Source organism: Mangifera indica, chromosome 17, assembly GCF_011075055.1.
Source record: "Mangifera indica cultivar Alphonso chromosome 17, CATAS_Mindica_2.1, whole genome shotgun sequence".
NCBI lineage: Eukaryota > Viridiplantae > Streptophyta > Magnoliopsida > Sapindales > Anacardiaceae > Mangifera > Mangifera indica.
Genome location: NC_058153.1, coordinates 6,605,962 through 6,615,912, shown reverse-complemented (window position 1 = coordinate 6,615,912; position 9,951 = coordinate 6,605,962). Strand labels below are relative to the sequence as shown.

General features: G+C 31.5%; 1 protein-coding gene across 1 annotated transcript; it reads right to left on the bottom strand.

The window, feature by feature from the left end:
* Positions 1–530: 530 nt before the first annotated feature.
* Positions 531–2,815, bottom strand: LOC123201135 (putative serine/threonine-protein kinase). The gene is made up of 6 exons (XM_044616597.1): positions 2,631–2,815; positions 2,418–2,548; positions 1,963–2,176; positions 1,554–1,785; positions 1,110–1,260; positions 531–1,004 (listed from the first exon to the last, which is right to left on the bottom strand). Exons 1-6 carry the CDS (start codon positions 2,776–2,778, stop codon positions 690–692), a joined length of 1,191 nt encoding a protein of 396 aa, XP_044472532.1. The 5' UTR covers positions 2,779–2,815; the 3' UTR covers positions 531–689.
* Positions 2,816–9,951: the final 7,136 nt, after the last annotated feature.

Genomic DNA, 9,951 nt, shown 5'->3' with positions numbered 1-9,951 from the left:
TCTTCATTTGAAAATTTTTTAAATTTGAATTTTTATATTTTATAACCATTAATACAACATTATAACAACTTTAAATAATAAAAACAATATGAAATAACAACATTAAACAATCTAACAACATGAAATCACAATAATGTTAAATTTTACATGAAGTTATGAACATGAATCTACCATAAATTATTTGATTTTTAATTGTTTATAAAGAAAAGACATAACATACTGACTTGAATGTGAATGATTTTGTTGTGAAATCTTTGCAACAAATATTAATTCTCTAAATAAATTTAGAATTTTCATCTCTTTCTCACTAGAAGACTGAGGAAAAAGAGAGAGATAATATTCTCTCTTTCTGCATAAGTTACATTAATGGAGGTATTTTAAGAAAATGAAATACTGTTGTGATATTTTTGTTTAAGTTTTGAGATAAGTGATATAAACGTATATACAGATTAAAATAAAAGTAAAATTTCAATATCCATATTTGAAACCTTTAATCTAAAAAACATTGTATAAAACAGTAAGTTCAATCATGATTTTAATATTGTATCAAGCTAGATATATATTGAATATAATGTTTCGTACATATCTTCCAACTCAGACACCAAATAATATGCTTACCTACAACTCCTATTCTATAAAATCTCATTTAGCTGTGTGTTGCTACTCTCCTTTGCTCATCAATGGAGTGTTTAAGGAGGTAAAGAAGGAGACTCACTTTGCGTAGGAGAAGGAAAAGGCTCCGCGATTGTATCCCATGAAAGCATCTCAACCTTTTTACGTCTTCTGTCCAAAAATGTTGGTTTCATTGGTGTTCCAGCCATTTCAGTTTTGTACGTTAAAATTGCAACAATATCTGACATTGGAGGCCTCAAGTTTGCATGTGGCTGCAGGCATAAGAAGGCCACATTGATTGCTCGCAAAACATCCTTTTCCACGAATCCATCCTTTCGCATTCTTGGATCTACTAGATCAATCACTCTTGATCTCTCGTATAACTTCCATGCCTATTATTCAAAAGTGAAAATTAACCAAAAAGGTCCAAGTCAAGTGGAGAAATTCCAAAGTGCAATAGAATTAATTGGCATTTTCTTCAAGACTAAAATGCCTACATATTCAGGAAGATACTGCATTTCTGATGGTAAACTAAGATCCGTGTTTTTCCTGCAGCTAATAATTTCAAGTACCAGAACTCCAAAACTATATATATCAGCTTTTTCAGATAATTCTCCTCTAATTGCATATTCGGGTGCCGTGTAACCACTGTTGAAGGGGAAAAACAGGGAGTTAGACGTGTAATCTTTATGAAAAATAAGAAATTGTACAGAATGGGCACAGCAAACCTTGAAACTGAGTTTTTGTATTTATAGGAAATTACACTTGTTTATAGAAGGTTTGGTAACAAAAAATATTAGAAGAAAACCAACCATTTTAGTCTTGAATTTTTGTTTTTGATCTCATATTTTTCATCAAGAACAACAGTCGTCCTACTGTTGACCAGTTACCGAAAAGTTGATAAAAAGAAAATATGGATTTAATACTGTAGAAAGACTTACAGAGTTCCAGCAAATGTAGTGCTCAGATAAGCTTGGTCTTCAGGGAAGAACCGAGCCAACCCAAAATCTCCAATCTTTGGTTGAAATTTTTCATCAAGAAGAATGTTGCTTGCTTTGATATCTCTGTGGACAATCCTTAAATGTGAATCTTCATGTAGATACTGCAGCCCTCGAGCAATGCCGATGATTATTTGAGACCGAGTGTTCCAATCCAGGAACTGGTCAACTTTTCCTACAACAAAAGGCATTAAGAACACTCATCATCTAGTTTTAATAATTCCTTCAAGGCAGGACAAAATTGTTCTTTCTTTTCAAGTTTCTTAATGTTTTATATATACCTACTATAGCATTAAAATTAATAAAATTAATAAAATAGGAGGAAAGAAGAAACCAGAGGAGATAGTGAGACCATATATCGTGAAGTCCAAGCTCCTATTTTTCATATATTCATAGACAAGAAGCCGATGGAAGCCATCCGTGCAACATCCGATCAGGCGAACCAGGTTTCTATGTTGGATGCTGGTGATCATCCTCACCTCAGAAAGAAATTCTGATTCTCCTTGTTGGGATTTTTCAAGAGACAACTTTTTCACAGCAACCAGCCTCCCATCTGCTAACTTTCCCTGCCAGTAGACAATGTACATTGAAAAACTGAAATCCCAGTAACAAATTCTATCAGAGAACAGATACTATCAAGGCAAAAATATGGCAACAAAGGATTTGTATGCAAGGATCATCAAAAGCCCAAATGTGTTCTAATTTCTGAAGTATCCTATAATTAATCAAACTTAGTTTCACATACTGACAAGAGAATAAAATTTAATTCAAACACCAAAACTGAGTTTGTTAGATCAGCTTTAATACCCGGTACACTGGCCCGAATCCACCTCTTCCTAGAAGATTAGATGGATGAAAATTTTTGGTTGCCTTCTTCAATGTTTGGAAGTCAAAGTGGCTTACTGTTGGGATGCTTCCACTAAACAAGTCCTTGGAGGCTGCAAACAAAATTTTCAATAGGACATCAATGTCTATAAATATAAAACCAAATCCAATAAGATTTTGAACCAGATTTCTTACCTTTCCTTCTATTCATTGGATTTATAAACTTCATTATTTCACTTGGCTTGAGATACTTCCAAAAGATTACTACCAGAATAAACAATATTGCAAACAAAACTACTGCTCCAAGGAAGAAAAACAAGGCTTCAGAAGGACCAGAACTCATTTTTTCTGGCGAACCTTTGATGCTTAATATAGATGGTACAGGGGAAATCACTGCAACTACTGAATTACAAAAATTCTCATTTAGTGAAATAATGAAGTTTATATTTTACTGAGTGATAATTTAGATTAATGCTCATATGCAGTAATCTGAAATGCGTTTTTGGCAATACTTCAATAAATTAACAGAAAAAGATCCCTAAAATTTCATAACACCATGTTTTTCACAGCATCTACATGCAAATTCTAATTTACTCGAATTAAAAACAAATAATTCGAAAAGCATAATTTCCAAAAGAAAATTCATGAAATAGGGGCTAATTAGTTTAAAAAAAAAAAAATTCCGAAGAGCATACCTTTAATTATTTGGCGAGCCATTTCAACCAATGAGAATAAAACATTTTCTGTTTTATTCTTTTTCTTCCTTGGAGTATCAGAAGATTCAATATGAAGAGATAGAGTGAAAATGAGTAGCATAGGCATAATCGAAATAATCAAAATTTCGGACATTACAAGTGAAGAAGGGAGGCAATACAGCGCAAGCGACAACAACAAAGATCCAAAAGTCTTGGTTGTTAAACTTCAAAAAGCTTCTTTCATTCTTTGAAAGTAACACTTAACCAGTAACGTTGAATCGTTCTTCACCCTTCCTTCTACTGTTTTATCAGTATAGCCGTATTCCCCCATTAATAAACTTAAGGATTCTATTTCTAAAAGATCAAGATTTTGATTAACACTTCAATTTCATTTCTGTTATAAATTCTTCTTCAGCATATCATAAATTTGTAACGTTCAGAATATAAGTGGAAAAGATTCTTGAAAATATATTGTTCTTATTATGAACAAAGAGTGGAAAGATAAAGATCAACAACAAAATTAGGTTCAATTTCAAAAACAGTTATTGAGGATTCAGAAATTAGCAACGAGACGTTGTGTATTCTCAGATGAGTAATACCATAGGTTGCAAAATATATCCTAAGATTTAAGATAAAATTAGATATATTTATTTTAAATACGTAAATATATACATACTTCTATATATTATTATATGATATAAAGATTTTAAAGTAAGAATAATATAATATTTAATCATACAATTATTTTTAAAATTTATACTCTCTATGAAGTGTTACGATTGGGACTAGATCACAATTTCATTGACGGTAGATGTCATTTGTGATGTCAAATCATTTTCCCACTCTAACCTTGATGCAATGACAACTTCCCGTCCTTTCAATTTGAAAAATTCATCTTCGCATCCGTCTATTAAATTTTTATATAACTGGTGAAAATGCAAAAATATCTTCTATCTTTACTAAAACTAAGCAACAGTTTGCCCCAAATAATTTATAAATACAATTATTCGAAATTTTGCTGCTCGAAAATCTTAATCTTCACTGAGCTCTCCAATCTTTGTCCAAAAAGTTACATTGTTTTTGTTTATATTACAAAGTTCATATGTTCTTGAACTCTCATTTCTTTGTTAAGCTTAACATACCTTCTTTCGATTTCTTTACATCTGCTGGTGGTGGTGCTGCTTTGTACGTTTTCCTTCACATTCCCACAATACCAGCACCAAAAACCATAAAGATATTGAAACTCTTCTTCACATCCTCGGTGTGCCTCTCATTTGTTCTAAAAAAATGCCAAAACCAGTGTTTGAACTTGAAAACAAGGCCTATCAATTCTTATTAATTGGACAACTCGATGAAATGGTCAACGTCAAGAGGAATTATAGTGAACACTTTTGAAAATCTTGAATCAAGAACTATGAAAGCAATGAATGACGAAATATACATGTTGGATGGCTCCACACCACCTATTTGCTACATCAGACCATTAACCATAGTAGTTGAACTGAGAGGTGGTTATGGTGTAGATGACAATCATGATAGGGTCAAGTGTTTAACATGGCTCGACTCAGCCTAGCCAAAGTGTAGTTTTTCTATGATTTTGGCAGCTTGGGATTATTCACTGAGGAAAAGTTGAAGGAAATTACTATTGGGTTGGAGAAAAGTATGTAGAGGTTCATGTGGTGGAAAAAATTCACCTTTTTTAACAAATTCTTGGCCATTCTAGAGCAATTAGAATGGCTCTTGGATTGTACGAAGGACAACGATTTAGTTCTCAAGTCTCAGGCTCCATAGGTGAAGAGTTTGAATCATGATTATGTGGGTGGGATTATGGCACACTTTTGTTGGAACTCAGAATTTAAAGTAGTGATTTTTAGTATACCGAAAAGGTGCTCTAAAGCCAATAATTGAGGTTAATATTATAATAACATTCAAACATTGTATTGTGTTTTAATCAATAAAATGACATTTCTTAGTTTATATCTTACATGGGCAAAAATATGTATGTAATGAATGTCCTTAGAATGGTATAAAAGGATCAATGTGTATCTTGATCAGAAGAACCTTGTGTGTATATATGGTGGGCATTGCAAAATTATCATAACCCTACTATTATTTTGACCTAGGGTACTAATAATACGATAAGACTATCAATGTCTCAAACAATCCTATCAAAAAGTAGTGACAAATCTCAAATATTAAGGTTATTTGTGCTAATCTAGTGCAACATATGACTGCACATTGATTGCATGTCCACTAGACTCTCTTGAAAAAGATTTTCATAAAGATGGTAACTTTAATGTATGTGAAATAAATCCTTCAAGGGATGGTGGTGTATAGGATCTTTCGACTTAAGATCACTGTAACATCATGTGCACTGATTGACTTAATTTGACACTAGTCTAATGTAGTTTTCTTTTGTTAGATTTATCAATACAAAATTGTATCAAGGCTATGGTGCATCAACATAAGATTCATAACTCTCCAATACGAGAGAAGATATCCTAAAGATATACTATAATAACAATGGTGCTTTTGCTTAAGCTAAAGAGCCACTGTCTCACAAACGATCTTATAATTTTAGTAGTTTGAATTATAGTTTCTAAAACATAATATATACATATAGAATATATATATACAATATACAAAATAAATATGAAAAAACAAGTTGTACACCTAATTAATTATTGAAAAATTTTGTCAAATATAGTTATATATATATGTATTTTAAAAAATATGGTTTATGGTTTGATTCAGTTTGAAAATTGCTCAAACCATAACTCAAATTGAAAAAAATAGTCTGAAAAATTTCAACATAAACTAAACCAAACTATAATTTTTAAATGGTTTGGTTTAGTTTTACGGTTTAAACCAAATTATGTACACTCTTAAAAAGCCTTAAGGGAAACAAAGTAACCTTACCAATTGGAGAAAAGGTGGTTGTTGAAGTAGTTGGGACCGTATAGATAAGCAAAGGATATTTGGTTAAAAGATGTTTCATTTATATCACATTTTCATTGTAAATTAACATCCATTAGCAAATTAGTTCAAGATTCAAATTGCCAGATAAAAAAGTGCATCTTGTAGGATCAAATCAATAAGAGAACGATTGAAGTGGGTGAGATGCATAAGGGCTTATATTACCTTAATATGGAACGATACTTGTTATACAGCTAAGCAAATGAGAAAAATGTTTCATTTGAGTAATAATAAATCCAAAGCAAATTTTGATTTGGTTCATTTGAATACATGGGGACCTTTTGCAACTAGAACATATACTAGAGCCATTTATTTCTTTAAAATTGTTGGCAATCATTCACAAGGAACTAGGGTCTATCTAATGAAAAAAGATCAAAGGCATCAATTATATTTGAGCATTTTGTAAAATTGATTGAAGTTCAAGTCAACAAAAATATTAGAGGGATTTGAATTGATAATGTCCTTGTCAAACATCTTGCCTTTGTACACTGTAACAAAATGATGTTATTGAAAGGAAATATAGACATTTGCTTGAGATTGCTCGAGCAATTAGATTTTAATCAAATTGACTAATACAATTTTGGGGGGAATGTATCTTGGTTGTTGCACATATAATCAACATGATTCCCACACTAAAATTAAATGACAAGTCTTATGAAATGTTGTTCAATGAAAAACCTTACTATAACCATTTATGAGTCATAGGTTGTTTATTTTATGCATACATCAAAACAAAACCGTTGGATAAGTTTGCTACATGAGCTAGAAAATGCACTTTACTTGGCTATATTCTTGGGAAGAAAAGTTACAGATTGCTTGACATGGAAACTAGAAAGATAATTGAATCCAAGGATGTCATTTTCTATGGAGTTTTTCCATTTCAAGAAGAAAAGGAAAAGCCACAAGAATGCACATGATGTTCTACCCGGAATTGATTGTTGGATATTTTTTTCTTTCAACAAATTGGATGGCATTAAGGATTATAATGTTGACACTCTTAAAGAAAAAGACATAGGTACAATTATTGAATCAAATAACAACCCAGAAGGTGTCTTAGATGTTGAAATCATGTTGAAAATATTCCCAATCAAGGATGTAGCATACCTATTCGAGAACAAAAATTACCAAGAAGACTAGCAGATTATGTAATGAGAATATCAAGCCCTCATGCCTACTCCTCTTGTTATCTCACATATAGTCATATGGTAAATATTTCACCAACCCTCATTTTTGTCACACTAACATTCTAGTCAGAAACTCACTGATTGAACCAAATAGTTTTGATGAGGCTGTTAGTGTGTGAAATTCCATATTTTTCGACATCTAATTTCCTTGATTTATGGTATTTAATTCATTAATTATTCGATTAATTTATTGTTTTAGGAAATTGGACATTAATTGCACTATTCTGAGAAAAGATGCGAAATAAAAAGAATTTAGAGTTGTCACGTATCAAGACGGAAAGACGGCAAAATACATAAGAGATGGCTGATTGTGGAAAGGAGAGAATCTCTTTATTTATTGAGAAATTCACAGTTGGAGACTTAATTGACAATTGGAGGAAGTTCAGGTCTTTTGGATGATATTTGGCACAAAAAATTTCTTAATGATTGAAGCAGACCTAGTACTATAAAAAGGAAAATTGCTCTCTGTTTTAGAGATCTGGTTTTTTTTAGCATCCTTTTCTTTAAAAAATAACATAGCCGCAACCCTTCGCTGGTTCTTCTTCAATTAGGATAGGATTTTTATTTTATTTTTTTGTGAAGCCATGAACATGAATATGAGTGGCTAACTCTTTTCTTTAGTCAAGTAATCGGGATCATGGTTCTACGACGATTGTGAGATCTTGTTTACCCATTCTTTTCTTTTAAATATTTAATTTATTCCTGATTTTATTTATTATTGTCTTATTCAATTAAATAAGAGACGTCTTATTTACTTTGTATTAAATACAACTTTGTTAGATTAAATTATTGAATCCGTAATTGCTTGATGGTTTAATCATAAGTAGCTAACTAGCATGCTTGGTGAAGTAGAATAACTATTGTATGTTAGTGGAATAAGTTAATCTAATTTAAACAAAAATAGCGTCTGTGTTTTGTTGATTAGAATCTGTGGCTTTTCTAATTCTTAATTCTATTTTCAATTTAAATTGTAAGATCGTATCTAGAACTGATTGAAAAACAAGAGAAGTAATTAAAGAATGTTTCTTAATTACCGACACCCAAGGAAAAGCAGAACAACAAGTGTCTTGATGTTTTATAACTGGTTTATTTAAAAGGAAAGATTAATCTTTTTATCGATGATCAATTGAATTGAACCATACCTGAATTACTTGGCTAGAATTCGCCTTATTGTTTCAATCTAGTTTTTTGATTGCTTTGATTATTTAATTTTGAATTAAATTATTTTTGTTTATTGGTAGGATTCGAAACAACAAAATCCCTCTTGCTTTATTTTGTTAGATTTCAGATAAATAGCTTAATCTCTGTAGATACGACTCTACTTGCTATATCTATAAGTTTTCATTGAAAGAGTAGAAAATTTTATTTTTGGTGGATTCGACACCCATCAAAAGCAATAGGTGACACCAATTGGTAATAGACCATGAGAAAGGAGCTGTAAGCATTGCGTAATAATGATATATAGAAATTAGGTCAATTGCCTAGAGGAAAGAAAATAATTGGCAGTTTATGAGTGTACAAAATTAATTATTGACAAGATAGGTTTGTGGTGCGTTACAAAGCCTGACTTGTTGCTAAAGGCTATAATCAAGTTCAAGGGCTAGATTACAATGAGACATTCGCCCCATTTGCTATATTTGTAATAATGAAGTGTCTTCTACCTATGGCAACAATCAAAGTTTGGAAACTTCACCAACTCGATGTAGATAATGCTTTTCTCAATGGCGACTTAGAGGAGGAGGTGTTTTGAAATGTAATTCCCTTAGGTATATTCCAGGGGTATTTATGTCTTTTGACTCTATTTAGAGATATTTCCCATTTTAAGTACATATATTGGTTTTACATGTATATGTGTGTTTATATATATATATATATATATATATATATATATATATATATATATATATATATATACCTAAAGAAAAAGAAAAAAAAAAAAAAGAAAAGGAAAAAGACAAAGAGAAAAAGAGAAAGAGATAAGGCTTAGATATAAAGAGAAAGAGAAGACTTTTCATCATTTTCGTCCATATTCCAGCAGCCTCCAACAGCCACCATTCTTCATGTTTTCCTTTGCTTTCTTGAAGAAAAAGGAAGGATTTGAGGGAGTTGGAAGATAAGAAAAGAAAAGAAAAGAAAAGGAAGCACTTGGAAGCTTTGGTAACCAAAGATCTCTTTCCTTCTCCTTTCATCTATGTTTATATGCATGTTATGTGAATATGTTAGTGTGTTTTGGTATTGATTTAAAGTGATCTTGGTGATAAAGGAAGCAAAACAAAGAGGAGGAAGCCAACTTACAAAGATTTGGCTTGAAACAAGGTAAGAGATATCATCCTTGATATGTGACATGTTTTAGGCTTTTGGTTCCTTAGATCTATGTTATAAATGTTGATTTTGATGTTGAGGAATGTTGTTTTGTCATTTGGGATGTCTATGTATGTGATTTTGTTCATGGCAGAAAGTTGCAGAATATTTACAGTTTTTGCCACTGAGTTCGTCCCATGTTTTGGCTGCCTGATTGAATGAATTATGAGTGCTATTATATTTTGCTGGAAAGCTCTTTGAATCCTCTTTCCAATGATATATAGCTTGTATGAATTAGAGATCATTTGGACTGTTAAAGATTTGTATGAACCGAAAGGACTGGTTTACTAAATAAACAGA